At 48.7% G+C, this 20151-nt stretch overlaps 1 protein-coding gene across 1 annotated transcript in view; it reads left to right on the top strand.

Moving 5' to 3' along the window:
- LOC119395633 (5-methylcytosine rRNA methyltransferase NSUN4) overlaps positions 1 to 20151 on the top strand; it is a 202966-nt gene that overhangs the window by 49864 nt on the left and 132951 nt on the right. Inside the window, exon 4 of the mRNA XM_037662616.1 lies at positions 6044 to 6175. Within this exon, the coding sequence (XP_037518544.1) occupies positions 6044 to 6175 (132 nt within the window). The remainder of the gene's footprint in view (positions 1 to 6043; positions 6176 to 20151) is intronic.

Below are 20151 nucleotides of genomic sequence, written 5' to 3'. Positions count from 1 at the left end.
GTGGCGACACAATCTGCACATAATTCCGCGCAGCTGCCACCTCGCTATCATTCAGCCCGGCGTGACACAGCTGCATGCTGCGCTGCATTCCAATAAGCTGCAGCGTCACCCGTGGCATGCGTCACCGGCGGTGGCTACAAAACCAGACCGTCAAGCTCGGAAGATCCTCATTGCTTCGCTACCCAGACGTGCGTAACGTTGACATGCTCGCCCGCTCCTGCTGCTAACTGAATAAACAATTGTTACGTTTTTACGTAGGGATTCGTCCTTCCGTTGACACAGCATCCCACATACCCGGAAACAAACCGCACCACCATGGCCGACCCGGAAGCCCTTGCTGCTCTTTGCCAGCAAGTGCAACAACTTCAAAAGCAACTGCAGACCCAGCAACAGCAGCATTCTGGCAGTGACTCCACAACCCTGGCTGTGCCTGCCGCTGTGGACTTCAGAGCTCCTGCATAAGGCAAACCGCACGCTGCTCCACACGACGTCTGGCGTGTCGCTGTCAAGCTTTTGCCGTTCTGGGTGAACTTGCCCGAGGTATGGTTTGCCCAAGTCGATACCCAGTTCTCCCTGGCGCGCATCACATGAGACCAAACCCGCTACGATTACATCGTCACCCACCTGGACGCCCGCTACACCAACGAGGTCCGGGATATTCTTGCCAACATTTATGATCACCTGGGGGGTTATATTGTAAGCGTTCTGTCACAGAACGGAGGTGTTCTGTTTTATTGAACCGCACGCGATTGGTGGAGGCTCGTTTGATGGTCAAGACGTGAGAATAGCCACAGAACAGCCACAGAACAAATGGAGGCCCCATTCTGTCGATAGAACGGATACAAAATGGTCTCCGGACGGCTTGGATTGGATTGAAATGTAAGCGCTGGTGCCGGAGAATTCTCTGGCCCTGGGCGTGCGGAGAGCTGGTCGAAGCAGACAAAGAGGAGGCAGAATTGTATGAAGCAGCCTGTTCCTCCTCCCACTGTCGTTCCAAGTAACAGATCAGCGAATGAATTCCTACAACTGGACGAATGCTACACCGCTGTCAGCGGCCAACAACACTCTTTATCTGTCGAATTCGCCAATCCCAAGTTCAGCATTATTTCAGCACGCAGAAGCCACGGCTTTGCCAGCACTTGATGTGCCAGAACGAGACGCTTCGTGAGCCATTGGTGCAACATCGTCGGTTTTCAGTGCAGGCATGGACGAAGCAAGGTGGTGGCCATTCCCTGCTGAGCGAAGTCTCGGTCAACGAACCCCAGATAAACGACCTTCTCATACCACCTGCGCATCCTCCCGACGACATCGCTTCCAACGTCAGAAGGGTGCTAGTGAGGTCAACGAAGCCATGACGACGAACTTGGCTGAAGTCATCGTTAGCCGAGCTCGAACTCACGCTTCATTTACTTAAGATGGTCTAACAAAACTTGTTGCTGGGCTAGTTGGTGCATAGTTAAAATACAGGAAACTGGCGCAACATAGGACGAAGACGAGGGAAAAGGTACAAGTGCGCTTCGTCTTTGTCCCATGTGGTGCCACTCTTCTGTAGTATTATGATGTTTCAGTTCAGTTCAGTTTATTACCTTAAAGGCCCCCCTTTCTAGAAGAAGCATTACATAAGGAGTGGGGTTTTATTTAGGTTAACAATGAGCAGTGAGTGTTGTTTTAGTATTGAAGATGATCTTGAAAGGCAGATGATGAGGCGATGATGACTGTGTCCCGGGGGAGGCCATTGCAGTCTGTGGCTGCTGGAGAAAAGAACGAGGCAGAAAAAGTAGTGGTGCGCAATGATGGGCGGGCAACCTTAAATGGATGACTGGTTCGATGAGATATGCGTGCTGCGGCTGTTATATAAGGTGGCTGATTAAGCGAAGAATGAAATAATTTGTGATAAAACACGAGAGTTGCAGTGCAGCGATGCAAAGGAAGGGCTGGCAGTCCAGATTTGGCTTTCAAAGATGAAATACTGATATCGTATGAGTAAGGTGAGTGAATGAATCTGGCAGCACGATTCTGTACTGCATTGATAAATACGCTCGATGTGGGCTCCATATGGCAGATGCATATTCTAATTTTGGTCTGATTAGTGATTGATACGCAAGTAATTTTACATGTAGGGGGGCTAGAGGGAGATGGCGCTTGAGAAAACCAAGTGCTTTATTGGATGCTGAAACTACGTTAGCGATGTGGGTACGCCATATAAATCATAAGGTTATTCCAAGATATTTATAAGATGGTACTGATTCAATTGGGGCGTTAACGATGGAATACTGGAAACGATATGAGCTGTGGCGACGGGAAAACGGCACAAGTTTACATTTAGAAACATTAAGGGTCATTAACCATGTGTTACGCCAATTAAGCATGCTGTTAAGATTTGTTTGGAGATATAGGTGATCATGCTGGTTACTGACAGTGTGATAGATGGCATAGTCGTCGGTGAACGTGCGAATGCTGCCAGATACGTGATCGGGCAAGTCGTTAATATATACAGTAGACTCTCGTTAAATGGAACCTGAAGGGACCAGGAAAATGTGTTCCGTTTACTGAGAAAGGAGCAGGGGTGCAGAGTCCAAGTACGAAACCAATCATATTAGGAGTAGTTGTTCCGTTTAAGAGATTTCCATTTACTGAGAGTCTACTGTATTTGGAATAGAGGGGGACCAAGGACCAATAGAGGGGAACGCCTGATGGGACTGCGAGAGAGTTAGATAGGTGACCATTAACAAAGACTGACTGAGAACAGTTAGTGAGAAACTGTTCAATCCATTGAAGAATGTTAGGGTGTAGGTGCAGGTGTGAAAGTTTTAGCAAAAGGCGGCGGTGAAGAACTTTATCGAAAGCTTTTGCATAGTCTAGAAACATGTTACGGTCAAGGTTAGTGTGCAAGTCGTGAAGAAAGAGCGCTAATTGTGTTTTGCAGGAGAGGCCTTTACAAAATCCGTGTTGTGATAGATGGAAAAAATTACAGGAGTCCAAGGAAACTTATGATTTGAGAGTAGATGACGTGTTCCATTATTTTACAGGGTACACTAGTTAATGAAAATGGGGCGGTAGTTCAAGGGTGAGTCTCTATTACCTGATTTGTACACTGGAACGACCTTCCCCATTTTCCTAGAGTCGAGACCTGCTGCTTGCCAAAATTCATGGTGCACTGGTCCGTTGAAAGCAAGGCTGCCAAAGCACAAGTTGTATGGCACACCGCCATTGAGTATCACTCTCGCTTCAGCAGTACATAGCGTACTATCACACCGGTGCACTGTGCAATTGGGATCCGGACAACGAGGTCGTTTTTGTACGTCGTGTACAGTCACCTCTGGTGTGCTCCTATGTACAGCAAGATAGTCATCAGTGAGACTTACGACTCCTTAGGCCAATGGCGCCCACCAAAGCTGCCATTGGCAATTTTCCATGCCAGATGCGAGCGTGGCTGAGAACTTCAGCCACAGCGATGCACCCAATGTCACCCACCAGAGACACTGCTGGCAGACCACCAAACCATGTTGCAGCATGGTTGGGGCTGACCACATTGATGCACAGTGTCGGCAGCTCTGCACGCTCGCAGTCACGGCTGAGTGTGATGACGAAGAACGACACCGTGCTTAGGGCACTGTGAGCTGATCGAAGTAGACAAAGAAGAGGCAGAACAGCTGGCGCAGGAATGGGTGCTGTCTCTGTGTTTTTTCATTACAATATATGTATATCATTGTCTTTTTCTGTCTTTCTTTTTATCCCCAGCAGAAGCAAAATGGCTGGTAGCAGGCATGGTGTGAGGGTGCACCTATGCAGTTGGTATCCAGTGCCAGAACATGGGGTCATGAATTCATATCCAGGCAGCAATGAAATGTGGCAATGTGAAATGACAAGTCACCCCAATAAAAGATCAGATTAATTGCAAAAAGATGGTTGATTCCTCTGTCATAGGAATCGGTATAACACGAAAGTGAAACGTGTCGTCAAAGAAGTAGTTTATTGCTTTAGTGCATTGGTATATCAGAGCTTGTATAATTTATATTGTTGTTTGGCAGATGTAGCGCCGCCTGATGTGGACGCACTCACGTTGACGCCTAGTGCACATCTCCGTACCGACAACTAACGCCCATGATCATGATTGAACCCTTGCAGTAGCTGTAGTTCTTGACATATACGTGGACACCGCATATGGGGGTGAATCCCGCGCAAATATGGCATCAACAAGCACATAATAAACACTGATACTCGGTATGCACTCCTTCAAAGCGTCGTGAAACTCGAACAGAAACGCTGCGCGCGTTGTGTGTTCCCTCTAGCCTGACAGTTAATTCTCACAGGGCAAGCGGGGAACGTGGTGCGACAGCCAGGCGGGCATCGGAGAGCTATTTGTCAATATGGATGGACGCTATGAGCCAAGGTTGGACTGAAGCCACCACCTAGCGGTGTGTTAAACGAAATTACACTTATATTAGCAACGGTCGCAGCAACGACGCGTTTTTTTTTTTTCGAGCCCGGTGGCACACACGTCACCACCCCGTTATAAAGGGGACGCTCCTTTGGATGGATGCTATGAGCGCCTGAGAAAAGCGTTTCCCGGAGTTCCAAAGGTCGTGTATCGCCGCAATAGGAATTTTAAGGACATGTTAGTGCCTGCAAAAGTAAACCCTCATTCTACTGCCCACATAACTAACACCTTGTTGTCGTCCAAGATGTAAGACTTGTAAACACCTTCAAGATGACGTTATAGTTACAAGTACTGGAAGTGATTACGTGCATCCTATAAAATCTAGTTTTACCTGCATTAGTTCAAACGTTATCTACATGATCGAATGTTCATATTGTCAAGAACGGTACATTGGCGAAACGGGACAACCTGGTAATGTTAGATTAAACGGGCATCGCGCGGACACGGCGAAGAAGTTGCCCAAAGCAGTGGCACAGCATTTTAAGGTAGCAGGTCACAACTTCGAAGATCTAAAACTTTACATACTTCAGTCAAACTTCTGGTCCCCAAGAGTCAGAAAATGTACAGAGTCATACCTTATTCACAAGTTTAATACAGTCCAGCCAGCAGGTAATAACGTTTCTAAGGGGGCTCTTGAATCTCTTCGGTATGGTACATGCACAACGAAAACCAATGAGAGTTAAACCCTTCTTCTAGGAATTTCGAACTTACTATTGTTAAAATGCCATGTGCTTCCACTGACAATGATTCAGCGAAACGTATACCCCCCTCTCCCCCCCCACCGCTTTTTTGTTCTTTTTTTTCGCCTTCCTTATGACTCGCCCAGTTCGTCACGGCGGCCTCTCCCTCTCCCGCCCCCACTCTGGCAGTTGCCCTCCCCTTCTCCCTTGTGGTGGAGAGGGCAGGAAGCATATACACACGAGAGCTAAGGAAATCAGTTCCAGCCTTGAGGAAGACAAGTCCACTTGTCGAAACGTCGACTCGAGCACCCACTCCCTGTTTACGGATTTTTTTATCAGATTAATTGCAGTATCAGTAATGGCTGGAAGCCCACAATTGAAAGAGCATCAATTATTAGAAATGTGACTTTTGAGGGACAGTATGCACAAAGAATTGGGCTTTTTGCATACGACCATACCACCACTGAAGTCAGGGGTCTCAAAAACACGGGACTGTCTCCGTCCCATGTATTTTATTTTATTAATGAGCTTCACAGACATTACAGGTCTCAAGAATGTGTTCAAACACGACCATGGAACAGAAAGAATATTTCAGAATCAGTTTTGAGATTCTGGAGATCAGTATTGACATCAAATCCTGACTTCAAATTTTCATCACAAATCCCCCATATATCAAATATGGGAAAGGCCTTTTTCAAATGGCAAAGTTAGCTGAAATATTGTTGATTTTTGTTTTTCTGTGGCTGCAGTTACAGCTGCCGCAAGGTGCCACTACTGAATGTTCCTCTGTCAGCGTATACTATTTTGTGACGTTATCTGGTTGCCGATGCTGACAGGTGTTTCACTCATATATATTCTCACTCCATGGCCAAAGGGAGTGTCTGGAACCGTGTTGCTTTAATATACACACGGTGCTATGCAGACTATTACCTGATGGATGGTGCATCGGTGCTGCCTGTGCTGGCGTTGGATCTGCAGCAAGGTGACGAGCTGGCTGACCTGTGTGCGGCTCCTGGGGGAAAGTTGCTGGCAGCCATGTGCACGGGAATCTTAGGTACGAGTGTGATGAGGTACTGCAGCGCAACAGTGCTGACTGAACATTCAACTAGAACTTCACTGATAGGATTACACATTGCAGCAAAAGTTGTGTTGTATATGGTGTTCAAAATTTCGGATGGTTCATTCAGCCAATTCTGGCCGCACTCTGACTGGTATAGCAACAATGTGGAGCACATTCTACTTTGGAGCCAAAGAAAGTTCTATGGCATTAAGAAATTGGAAGGGACGTGCCAGCGTTTCTTCTGTTGTAAACCAGCAAGGGTGGCTAAGCAAGTTATATGCCCATCCCTACCTTGCAGCGACAGACACCCCCACAACAACAGTTGCAGAAGCCACAGGACCAGAACTTGGCCAGATATTGATTGCACTTCAGCATCAAAATTGAGACGCCAAACAGAGTGTAGCCCAGTAACTGCCAAATGCTGAAATTCGTTATGAGAAGTGTAACCAAAAAGATTGCAAAGTATATTTTTATTTGCATAGGGCTTACTTAACTATTGTTCCAACTACTATTATGTATGCCTTTATTGGCTCCTTTATTAAAGCACCCGCCACGGTGGTCTGGTGTTTATATTGCTCGCTCGACTGCGAACCTGAAGGTCACAGGATTGAATCCTGGCCGAGCCGGCCACATTTTCGATGAAGGCGAAAGTGCTTGAGGCCCGTGTACTTAGATTTTGGTGCACATTAACCCTTTGTGCAACAGCGGGACACATACGCAATGCTAAGTCACTCATATCTTACCTAGGTCTTCGTAATCCCGAGGAAAATTCTTTTACTTCGCTTTCAAAGTGTGGAAGTAGTGTTATAATTTCGGAAAGCTTCTTATGATAGCTTATGAATTTTCCTCTTCTTCACATAGAAAGAACCTACCAATCTAAATGCCGGATAAGTTCCTCTTTTTTTGGTTTTTCAGAGAGGCGATTTTAGCTTTCAGTCATCACGTGTTTTTGTAAATCTGCGCAATAACTTGACTGGTAAATGCATCGAAACACAATCCTCTGCAAAATTGCCACACTCCTCCCTCAGCGTAATTGCAGATATTGGCGCGTGGAAATATTTTTCTTGATATATACCTCTTGAAAAGTAGGCACATATTCAGGGACAACAGCTGCACTTGAAAATTTCGACAGCCAAAGCAAGGGCAGGCAAATGGACAAGAATATGGTTGGTGCATGCGGTGAAGCAAGCTTTACAGGAACAGACCACGGAGCTATCGAGGCTCACAAGAGGCACAGGTTCAGGTGGTGTTCTACTGCTGGAAATGAGGTCCGCACAACTTTCCTGAGCACAACTTGAGAAGTGATACCCTGTGCCACTTGCTTCAGCTGTTTCATACCAAATACCCATTGATGAAATCGCGAGATGGTGCTTTCGTGAGACAGTGGGGCAATGTTTTCTTGCTTTTTGAAAACACTCTCATGAGTCAGTGGGACATATATGTCCCACTTTTTATTGCAATAGCAATTATATGGATACTCTCGGCTGGTTTTTGCCGTCGGCGTCGCCGTCATGTCCCGTATATGTATATGAGTACACACACACACACACATACACACACGCATACACACACACACACACACACGCACACACAAGCCACGAAGAAAAATAATTGACAAATACTTTCTGATGCGTAGAATCGAACGGGTGACCTTCTCGCTCCGCTGCACGCGCCGTTAGACGGCTAGGCCACGAAGAACACAGTCTTTCAACAAGCTAACAGCGAGCTATTTATATACACCATTTACTTCAGCATGCTTTCTTGCTCACGAGCGAGATGGCGCGAAGTGCGCGAGGGGCGTGCTTTAAAGGTCATCGCCCCGCTCGTAGTGTTTTCCGCGCACCTCCGTGCACTTCACCCTGCAGGGCATGGTCGCCTGCGTGCGCGCTCATCTCGTGGAGGGAGGAGGGGGGTTGTACGTGTTGTGCTTTCACTGCGATGCCCGCGCTGAAATTGCAGGGTGTACAAAGGTCACTTCGCTTGCTGCAGCGGCCGCGTTTGCAAAACGAGCTCGCTGTTCAAACAGAGATAAGTAACAACTGTGACACTTGATAGTTCGTGCTCCTCCAGTGTGCGTTCTTTTCGTGCGTCCTTTGTGCTTGAGTGACGCGCTGGAAATTTTTAGCTGCTTTCCATTCTTAGCGTTACATTCCGATTTGTCGCTATCGTATTCATTGCTTCACCATTGCAGCGAAACTGTGAATTTTTTTCAGCAATCTACTGGCTTGATTTTGATGAAATTTGTTTTGTGCTATTTCATTGCAGTTTATATCCATATACCACAGCCGGTTTTTATATCATTGTGTTCAAATATAGGCAAACCACAAAGTGTTAGAACACCAGGGGGTTGAAATTTCCGGAGCCCTCCACTACAGTGTTTCTCATAATCATATCGTGGTTTTTGGATGCTAAACCCCAATAATTATTATCCTTTGTTAAAGCCCATTTTGATTTCACTTTATTCAAGTGTAAGTAATGAGACAGACATCTGAATATAGTACAACATGGTTTTGGACAGTGATCTCGCAAGTACTACTATATATATTGTTACGACTCTTAAACACATAACCAGAGTTGTGAACACATGATCTAAAGCACAGTGCACAGCTCCGGCCAGGTGGTGGATCTGACTGCTTCATGAGTCCCTAGTAGGTACGTCATACTCTTAGTGCGTGTGTGTTCTCTAAGGTAAGATGGTGGGATGACGGTGTGTATGCTCAGCCGCACACACGACCGAAGCACATTGTCTCATGCCAGACCTGCTTAGCTTGGTTCCAGCTGACCGACCGGAGGTTGAGTGTTTAGCATGGTGACTTGATGAACGGCTTTGGTGTCCCATTAATATTTTTGTCCTTATTTTGTAAGAGAACAAACCAAATAAACTTTTAGTCAGCCCTCTTCCTTACACCATGTGTGGTGTTTATTACAGCTTTGATAGGCAATGACTAGGAATAGGAAAGGATATTTTCCTTAGGACAGTAACTGTATCCTTCCTTAAAACAGTTCAGCCAGTCCCTGCACTGTGCATTGCTCTAGTAAAAGGGTAAGGGAGAATCACATTCATCAGATCCTTGTATATCTTTTTCGTGACACAGAATGGAGATAGTAAAAAGAGAGCTGTGCTTTTGTATTCATGAACAACTTTTCTGTGCAGTGCTGTGCAAAGGCCGGCAAAAAAACTGGAGCTTACTCAGACTCACTCGAGAAATATATTTTGGTCTGAGAGTGATAAGACGATCGAGACCAGTGACTGCCTCGAACCAAAATGGTTTATTAGAAGAAGTGAAGTAGCATGCGCTCGCGCCTGGGAGAAGTCTTTTTTTTTTTTTCTTCTTTTGGCGTCTTGATGATGATATTTTATAGGCTCCCGCCCGCCCAAGTTGCTATGGATAATCTTTGACGGGCTATTTGAAACACCCCTCTGTCGAGAGTAACAATATGACGATGCGACGTTCGGCTGGGCCGGCGACTAACTGCCCGGCCATGTTTATTGATGCTATATATATACACCTGTAACCCTCTTAGTGGCGCCGTCTGTTAGTGTGTTAGGGTAAGTGACGCCACCTAGGATTAATATAACAAAATACAACAACACTATATCTCCCTTTCCAAGAACTACAAATTCAGTCTTTTGGGTGGGACCACATGCCTCCCGGACCTGGTAACCTGGTGGGGTATGCTGTCAGGGTCTGCGTCGGACTCGTATCGTGCTGGCCATGTGATGGTTCCTCCTGGCTGAGTCTGAGCTCCTGGTTTGGGCTCGAGCTCGGAAGGGAGACTGGGGATGACGCACTGAGATCTGGGGAATAAGGCACAAGATGCCGTCGGTTTCGTTGTATAACTCTGCTGGGAGTTTCCACGATGTAGGATCGGGGATGCTGGCCCCGGCTAAGAACTTGGGCCCGGCACTCCGCATCAGTTACCCACACTTCGTCTCCTGAAGAGAGGTCCCGGAGCTCTCTCACCCCATGCCGACGGTTGAAGTCCCGAGTTTGCCTTTCCTTAGCCGCGGCGTCCTTTTGGAAGACGACGTCTGGTCGTGGTAGGTCCGGTGACAGCATGGCGTGGTCCCTGGGAATGCATGTCCGTAACCGTCGCTCCATGAGAAGTTGGGACGGGCTGTACCCTGTGACCCCTGGTGTGTCACGATACGCCAGTAGTGCCAGGAACCGGTCGTTGCTCTTGCGGAAAAGATCCTTCACAGTCTTAACAGCCCGTTCCACCGCACCATTCGATTGAGGATAACCAGGACTGCTAGTGATGTGTCTAAACCCATAGCTCTGGGCAAAATTTGAGAACTCGTGTGACGAGAACTGGGGGCTATTATCACTTCAAAGCACTTCCGGTATGCCGAATCGAACCATGACACTCTTGATAGCCGATATCACCGCTTGGCTGGAAGTGTTGTGTAGAGTGATAACCTCTGGATAGTGTGAATAGTAGTCCACGAGCAGCAGAAAATTTTGTCCCTCCAAGTGGAACAAATCTGCACCCACTTGTTGCCATGGGTACTCCATTGAAGGTGTTGGCAGGAGAGGCTCGGCACGCTGGACCCTGGTAGTTGCACAACGTTCAGATGATTCCACCATAGACACGATATGTTTGCCTATATGAGGCCACCAAACAGCATCCCGCGCACATGCCTTACATCGGTTCACCCCCTGATGACCCTCATGAAGTGAATCATAGACGTCCTTCTGCAGAGCCTCCGGAATCAACAGACGTCCTCCTTTAAGGAGCAGCCCATTGCACACTGTCAGCTCCCCTTGGTGCCTCCAATACTTCGAGAGGTTTGATGGCACTTTGTTTTTCTGAGGCCAACCTTGCTTGCAGTACTTCACGAGGGTAACGCACTCGCCATCCATCAACTGGTGCTGACAAACCGCTTTAAGGCTAACTGGTGTGCCTTCCGCGATGTTGCCGATGACCTCACTGACGTACAACTCCACTTGGTTTCCTTCTGCTGGAGACGCTGATGTGACGGGGGCTCTTGAGAGGGTATCGGCTATTGCCAGCAGCTTCCCTGGAACGTACAATACCGTGTACTGGTACCTCATGAGTTTCAGTCGAATCCTTTGGATCCTTGGTGGTAAAGCATCGACATCCATGAAACCAAGCAAGGACGTGAGCGGTAAGTGATCTGTCTCAATGGTGAAGTGTAAGCCCCGGACATACTCGTCAAACCGCTTGACAGCCCATGCAGCTGCCAAGGCCTCCTTTTCCGTTTGGCTGTACCTTTGTTCTGTTGGTGTGAGGGAGCGTGATGCGTAGGCCACGGCTCTGCGCTCTCCGCTCGGTTGGTCTTGTAGCAAAACGGCACCTAAGCCAAACGAACTGGAATCTGCGGATATGATGGTCGTGTACAGTGGGTGGTACAGTCAAACCTTGATATATCGAACACGGACATATCGAATTATTGCCTATATCGAACGGTTCCTATATCACGTGGGAAATCGCATGCATTTTTAATTTTTTATTTCGAACGAAGTTTGACGTATAATGGATATATCGAACTCGGCCACCCCAAACCGCCCGCGCTCTGTTGACAGGCGGCGAGCTTTCCCGCCGCGCTCCGTTGACAGGCGGCGAGCTTTCCCGCAACTCTAGAAAATAGCGGTAGCGCGGTGGGCGTTTACGACTGCTGCACACATCGATGGCGCCGAGTGCGCCACTTGAACGTAGCGGCATACGCACGCTGCAGCCTTGCAGCAACGACGCACTGCACTTGTTGCACCAGCTCCTCCTTGATAGTATCGCCAGGCATCCGTCGCATCGGTCGTTGTTGTGCTCGTGTGTTAGGCCTGCCGCGCGTTGTGGTGTGTGTAGCGATGGCTGCAGACGCGAAGAAACGGACGACCCTGACTTTTGCAGCAAAACTGGAAGCAATCCAGTGCGTTGAGAATGGTGAGAAGAAGTCGAGCGTCGCGGACGGGTTAGGCATACCAAGGAGCACATTGAGTACTCTGCTTAAAAACAAAGCCGACATAAAGGCCAAGGCCGAGAAGAGTCAGCACTCGGGCGCGCGGTGTGTACGCAAAGCTGCTTTTGAAGATGTTGAGAAGTCTCTCCACAAGTGGTTCATGGACGCAAGGGCCCGAAATATTCCTGTATCGGGGCCGATGTTGCAACAGAAGGCAAAGAACTTTGCATTCATTCTCGGCGTCGAGAATTTCAGTGCGAGTAGCGGTTGGCTACAACGTTTTAAGACTCGTTTCAACATTGTCGGGAAGACTGTGTCGGGAGAGAGTGAGGACGCCAATGATGAAGAAATTCAGAAGTGGCTTGATCATGAGTGGCCCAAAGTTCTCGCCAAGTATGAGCCGAGCCAAATCTTTAATGCTGACGAGACGGGCCTGTTCTGGCAAATGTTTCCGCGGCAAACGCTGGACACTCGCGGGGACAAGTGCCACGGGGGCAAGCAAGGCAAGGCCCGTGTGACTGTCCTATTGGCTGCCAATATGGATGGGAGCACGAAGCTGCGGCCACTTGTAATTGGCAAATTTAAAACGCCGAGGTGCACGCGGAACTGCGCCAATATTCCGGTGACTTATGCCTGGAATAAGAAGTCGTGGATGACGAGGGATATTTTCCTCAAGTGCCTGAAGGCGTGGGATTCGGACCTGGTGCGTCAGGGACGGAAGGTATGCCTTATCGTCGATAACTGCACGGCACACCACACCGATGCCCAGCTGAGCAACATCGAAGTGGTATTTCTGCCGCCCAACACCACTTCGAAGCTCCAACCGTTGGACCAGGGCATTATCAGCACATTTAAGTCTATCTACAAGCGTCGGCTGATCGACATTTTGCTTGTAAGACTCCGGATGGGCCAAGATCTGAAGATCGATCTTTTGGGCTAGAGGTGTGCACGGGCTCCGGGTAGCCCGAAAGCCCGAGCCCAAGCCGGCCTGCGGGCCGGGCTCGGGCGGGCCGACGCATTTTCACCTCGGGCCCGGGCCGGGTTCGGGCTACTTGCAGTTTTATCGGGCCGGGCTCGGGCCCGGCGCAAAGCCCGACTCAAGCCCGAAATATAGGGAATGAGCGGGAATTGTTTTCCAGCACGCATGCAGCGCCTTTTCCACGACCGCCCTTTACCGCTTTTCCTTTCCATTCGCTACTTTAAACAAAAGGGGAGCAGGTAAAGCACTGCCTCTGTTGCACTCCGACAAACAGAGAAGTAACACCACCCGAGCTAGTGATGGTGCCACGCGACTGTTCGCGTTAGATATGAGTGAAAATGCACGCGACAGCGACCCGACGTAGATCGCCTTCGTGCAAGCTGACGCTTGCATGGGCATACCCCATACACGTGACGGATTTGGCGAGCGAACTCCATTGTTGCTGGCATGAGGCCATCTACTTGTAATTTGTAGATCTGTGTAATAGAGACTGTTCGTCGTGTGTCGTTTGATCATATTCGATATGCTCAATAAAATGCCAAACTGACGGAAAACGATGTTTTGTTTTCGCAGCGAACCTTCAAAAAGCCGGGCCGGGCCGGGCCGGGCCCGGGATCGTGTTTTCGTACGTCGGGCCGGGCCGGGCGGGCTCGCAGCCCTTTGCCGTCGGGCTCGGGCGGGCCTTCGACAAAGTCAGCGGGCCCGGGCCGGGCTCGGGCTCGGAAATACGGCCCGTGCACAGCTCTATTTTGGGCGCCATCCAAATGCTCAAGGCGTCGTGGGAAAACGTCAAGCAGTCGACGATAGCCAACTGCTTTCGGCATGCAGCTTGGGTGGACGCACTGACGAAGCATCAGTGGAAGAATCCGAGGAAGCTGGGTTGGCATGCGTAGATGAAGAAAGCGAGCTCGCCGAAACGTGGAGCAAGCTGGAGAGCTTTGTTGGTGCGGAGCCGCAAAGCATGTGCATCGAAGACTTCGTTGGAGGTGACGACAGCACTGGTACAACGGCGGAGCTAACGGATGTAGAGATCGTCGCCGAAGCTACCGCTAAGCAGCCGAATGAAGACGCTGCCGAGGTGGATCCCGCAAGCGCTGATGGTGCCCCGCTCCCGACATCAGCCGAGGTCGTAGCCGCTTTGGCCCTTGCGCGCCGCCACTGCAGCGCGATTGAAGGCACCGGCCTTTCACTTGTGGATCGCCTGGACTATGTTGAGGACGCAGTCGTCAAACACGCCATTGCCAACAAAAAGCAGGCTACTCTTTTTCAGTATTTTAAGCCAACACAATAAATACTTCGTTTGAATCTTCAAGTCAGTATTTACTGCACCACGATTGGTTCGTTGGTTATTTTCCACAAGTTCTTGACGCATGTTTTACGTGACTTTTTATATCGAATTCTGGATATATCGAACTATTTCGCGATCGCCGTGCCATTCGATATATCGAGGTTCGACTGTAGTTAGCCATGCAGATGTTGGACGACATCATGTCTTTCAACTTTTGGAAGGCGACCTGCTGGGCCAGTCCCCATGCCCAGTCACTTCTTTTGTTGAGCAGTCCTCGAATGGGTGCCGTCACCTCTGACAGATGGGGTAAGAACCGTCCCACGTGGTTTATCATGCCCAATAGTCTGCGGACGCCACCGACGTCGACAGGAGGTTCCATGCTCTTGGCAGCAGCAAGCTTGTCTGGGTCCGGCGAAATACCGCTGCCGCAGATAACTACGCCGAGGAACTTGACGCTTGTGACGCCGAATTGACATTTTGACTTGTTCAGGGTCAGCCCCGTGTTTCTCAATCGAGTCAGCACTGATTGGAGCCGGCTGTCATGTTCTGCACGGTCGCGGCCAAAAACCAAAATGTCGTTGATCATGTTTACGACGCCTTCTTGACCCTTGAGAATGTAACTCATTTGGCACTGAAAGTATTCGGGGGCGGACGTTATCCCGAATGGCAGTCGACGGTAGCAATAACGTCCGAACGGTGTTATGAATGTTGTTAATTCTTCCGACTCTTCTGCCAGTTTTACTTGATGAAAACTTGATGTAGCGTCAAGCTTTGAGAACACCTGAGCATTACCCAGTAGTCGCAAAACTTGGTCTACGGTGGGCAAGATATGGCGCTCACGCAACTTTACCTGGTTCAACTTGGTGTGGTCGACGCAGATGCGATATGAACCGGATGCCTTCGGTACAACGACCATACCGGCGCACCACAGAGTAGGCTTAGTCGCGCGTCTGATCACGCCCTCCGCTTCAAGCCTGTCAAGCTCCGCCTTCACGACACCGTGTAGAGGGATGGGCACACGTCTTGGGACCAGCAGCGAATAGGGGACAGCATCTGGTTTTAGGCGTATAGTGTACGCTTCTTGCAGCTTGCCCAAACCACAGAACAGCTTGTCTGATGCCCTCTGGTTGCCTTGTGTCTCGACCACCAGATCCACAAACTTGACCACACCCAGCTCTTGGATAGCAGGAAATCCCAGAAGTGGCATGACCTGTGACCGAAGCACGTAAAGTCGTTGCGTTGCCGACTTGTTCTTCCATTGCAGAGTGGCGGTAAACGTTCCCAGCACGTCCAGCAGTTGTCCCGCCGGTCCTGAAAGTTCGCCTTCCGGCGGCTCAAGGTATGGCGGAATTCCAGAAAATGTACTGGGGACGACTGTGACCTCGGCGCCGCTGTCAACTTCGAAGCGTAGAGGTGTTCCGTCCACTTTTACATCCACGAACTTGGCCCGCTCTTCGCTGTTCGAACCGACAGCACCCAATTCCACAACGGAAAGTTGCTTGCTAGCCCGACAAACCACTGCGAAATGGCCCTTCTTTCCACATTTGTTGCAGGTTGCTCGGCGTACGGGACATTCTGAGCGCAAATGTAAGGACCGGAGACAAAATCCACAAGGCGAAGAAGCATGCATCCATGGGGCAGCTGCGTTGCGCGTCTCTCGCTGCTGTGGGCGGTTCTGCATGACTTTCGCCGTGTCCACGTTTATCGATTCGTGATGCTTTATCACCGCTGGCGAACATGCTGAAAGATTTGCCCTTTCCTTCTCTGCGCCTTCTGCTTGACGGACACAAATGCGCGCTTCATCTAACGTAAGCTTTGGATTGCGGCAGAGCTTATCTGATAACTTCGTGTCACGAAGGCCAACGATAAAACGGTCGCGGACCAGTCGCTCCTCTATGTCCCGTGCAGAGTAATTGCATCGTTTCACCATATTTCCCAGTGCCGTGAAGAACGCGTCAGCTGTCTCGCCTGCCTGTTGAACACGTCGGTGGAACCGTGCGCTCTCGTACAGCTCATTGGCAGGGTGTAAGAAGTATCCGTCCAGCTTACCAACGATGACGCTGTACTTTGAATAGTCTTCGTCCCGTACTTGCAATGAACACAAAATGTCCCGTGACTTGGTGCCCATGCAGTATAGCAGCGTTCCGACGCGAACTTCATCGTCCGCCGCATGAAGACCCGTTGCAAAACTGTAGTCGTCAAACTGCTGACGCCACCTCTGCCAAGCCGCTGGGTTCTCGAAGTCGAAATGGGGTGGCGGTTGCAAGTTGGGCCCAGCAACCATGGCCACCATGGCTTTCCCGCCGGTCGTCGCAGGTAGCTCGCTGTCCTTGTTCTTCTCGCCCAGAGGCATTTTTACTATGATGCAGATCCCACTTCTGACACCATGTCGAGAGTAACAATATGATGACGCAACGTTCGGCTGGGCCGGCGACTAACTGCCCGTCCATGTTTATTGATGCTATATATATACACCTGTAACCTTCTTAGTGGCGCCGTCTGTTAGTGTGTTAGGGTAAGTGATGCCACCTAGGATTAATATAACAAAATACAACATCGCCGCAGGTAGCTCGCTGTCCTTGTTCTTCTCGCCCAGAGGCATTTTAACTATGATGCAGATCCCACTTCTGACACCATGTCGAGAGTAACAATATGATGACGCAACGTTCGGCTGGGCCGGCAACTAACTGCCCATCCATGTTTATTGATGCTATATATATACACCTGTAACCTTCTTAGTGGCGCCGTCTGTTAGTGTGTTAGGGTAAGTGACGCCACCTAGGATTAATATAACAAAATACAACAACACTACACGCTCTAGAGGGTATATGTGGTTTACAGATCTTCTGAGATGTTCTTTGTTTCCTGTCCAAAGGAGACAAGCTCTTGTTATTCCGTCTTGCCCAGGGTAAGTTTGTTCAATCCGGCACATTTTCCAAAATGTTCTTGGGCCCTTGTCTTCAATCAACACCATGTCGCCCTGTGACAGTGTTCTTGCTTGTCGCGTCTTGGCTTTGACAGTAGCTCCAATTTCTTTAATGTATTCTCGATGCCATCTCTTCCAGCAAGCTCGCCCTATTTTGCATCTGCTTCGCCATGCGTCTTCAACTTCACCAATGTACAGCCTTTGTTTTACGTCTTGAAGCTGTTGGCATCCGCCTATGACGTCTGCTGGTGTTAGTGGCATTGGCTTGTTAGGCTCTCCGTACACGTACGTCAACGGTCAATTGTGTAGTGCTCCTTCAACTTCTGCTACAGTAGTGCGTAACTCCTCTACCGAAGTTGTCCTTTTCGATATTATCTTCCGCATCAATGTCTTCATGCTTCTTATGAGGCGCTCGTAAAATCCTCCCCACCACGGTGCGCACTTGGCTATCGTTTTCCACTGTATTTGGTTGCCGCTGCAGTAATCCTTTATCATCTCGTGTCTAATAGCTGCAAGCATTTGGTTGATTTTCTTCTCGGCCTTTATGAATGTTTTGGCGTTGTCCGAGTAGATTACTGCAGGCGTCCCCCGTCGAGTGGTAAATCGCCGGAAAGCTTGTAGAAAACTTGATGATGACATGTCGTTGGTAATCTTTAAGTGTACGGCTCTCATTACCGCACAGGTAAACATCAGGACATATTGTTTGACGATCTCGTACTTGTCTTTTGCGTAAAGCGGTCCGGTGAAGTCAACTCCCGTGACTTTGAATGGCTCCGTTTCGGTTACTTTGTCCGCCAGGAGTGGAGACATTTTTTGAATGGCCGGTCTGGTGTTGTGCCTCTTGCAGACTACGCATCTGTTCAAAACTCTTTCTAGTGCTTTGCGACTCTGCAATATCCAGAACTTGGTCCGCAGTTGCGCGAGTGTCGCTTGAACTCCTCTGTGCAATACCATCTGATGCACGTGATGCACCAGCAGTTCCATGAAGTCCTTTGGAAGTACTATGACGTGCCTGCTGTGTTCTTGACACAAGAAAGAAGTCAGGACACCACAAATGTGTTTGTGGTGTCCTGACTTTCTTGTGTCCATGTTTGCACGCCCTGTCTTTTTAGAATGAATACTTGCCAATTAGCTCAGCTCTCTGTTATTCTAAGTGCGTCATTTCTGAGACGAGGTGTAGGTAGCAAAACTATGTCGCTCCAACATCTTAGCGACCTGGAAACTGCGTGCACGGTTGCATGAGCACGCTGAAAAGTTGTCAAGACGCGCTGACGAGCATGGGATCATTACGTCACGCGAAGGCAGCACCACTTTAATGCATATTACTAACGCAGGCCTATATGTGCATTATTATGGAGCAATACTTTTTAATATAAAGAAACGAACAATATTTCAATATTAACAAAAAAATCGTCGACCGCGTACAGCAATCAACGGTCACGTGGCCGTCTTCATTGGATCATTCATGTTTTTGCCGCCAGAGGCGCCACAGGTCATTTTTCGCGACTTTCAATTAAGAAATAAAAATATAAATCCATCTCTCACGAAAAAAACAGGGTTGGTTTGAGCCAGTGCGACGGACAATCTTTACATCAGTGGAGTCAACTCATTACATATTCTGGGCAGTTGTCGGTCCCTTTAAACTGCACTGATAATTCATTCTAAAAAGACAGGGCGTGCAAACACGGACACAAGAAAGAAGTCAGGACACCACAAACGCCGGCGTTTGTGGTGTCCTGACTTCTTTCTTGTGTCCGTGTTTGCACGCCCTGTCTTTTTAGAATGAATACTTACCAACTAGCTCAGCTCTCTGTTATTCCTGCACTGATAATGCTGGTGGAATTGCTCTTTTCAGCACTGGCAACAATATCAGCGCGTAGCTTTCGGTTTCCACTTTTAGTGATATGATTGCCAATATGTTCACTTGCACTCTCTGCACTAGCCTATTTAGGTCATCGGTATCTTGAGCAGACCTCACACTCTCTAAACTCAAAAGCTCTTTCATATGCATCTCAATGGATTGCTCACGGTTTCTGAATGTTGTTTTCAGTATTTTGATTGCTTCGTCGTAATTATCCTCTGCCGAGTACTGCAGCCCTTCAATAGCAGCCGCCGCCTTTCCGTTTAGCGATGCTAACAACTAATTGAATTTCTGTCCCTTGCTCATGTTCGGTCTCAGGTGAACTGCCGACTCGTATTGCGCTCAAAATCGGTCCCACTCCAAAGCTTTTCCGCTGAACTTTATCATTTCAATCTTTGGTAGCATAGAGTTTCTTACAATAACCTAGAGGGGAATATGGCGCTAGTGTCTACGCGGGCTCCTTGAGCGGCGCTTCAACCGCCATGGGAATGATGGGAAGTACAGGCTTCGGATTTGCTTTGGATAGATTAGGTGCTTGAGATTCGCGACGCTTGTTTGCTGAGTGTAAAACGAAGCGATATGAAGTTATTTCCAATTAAAACTTGCTTCATTCTTTTGTACGTAAACCTTATTGCAAAAAGTTTGCGTGTCCGTGACATGGAACTGAAACCTGAACCAGTTCAACCTCCAAGGTATGCATTGCTCTGCAATTGAGTTCCGGATTCGGCATCACAATATAATGAATTATTTTCTTTACAACACTTAAAACAAACATGTTTTTCTTTCCCTCGAAAGTACGCATTATCTATTTATGGAAATAACAGTACCGTATTGAGTGAGAAACACTTAACGTATCACCTACTGCGATGCTAGATGCGTCTGTCCAAGTGGCCTGCCCCCAACGCAGCTCTCGTTTTGTTGTGAAGTCGAGTCAGAGGAGCGTGACGGTGCGTCTACTTAGCTTCGCCGTCGTGTTGCAGTCGATTTGAAAGAGTT

This window comes from Rhipicephalus sanguineus, chromosome 6 (genome assembly GCF_013339695.2).
Source record: "Rhipicephalus sanguineus isolate Rsan-2018 chromosome 6, BIME_Rsan_1.4, whole genome shotgun sequence".
Taxonomy (NCBI): Eukaryota; Metazoa; Arthropoda; class Arachnida; order Ixodida; family Ixodidae; genus Rhipicephalus; species Rhipicephalus sanguineus.
The sequence above is the reverse complement of the archived record's forward strand: the minus strand, read 5'-3'. Positions and strand labels throughout refer to the sequence as shown.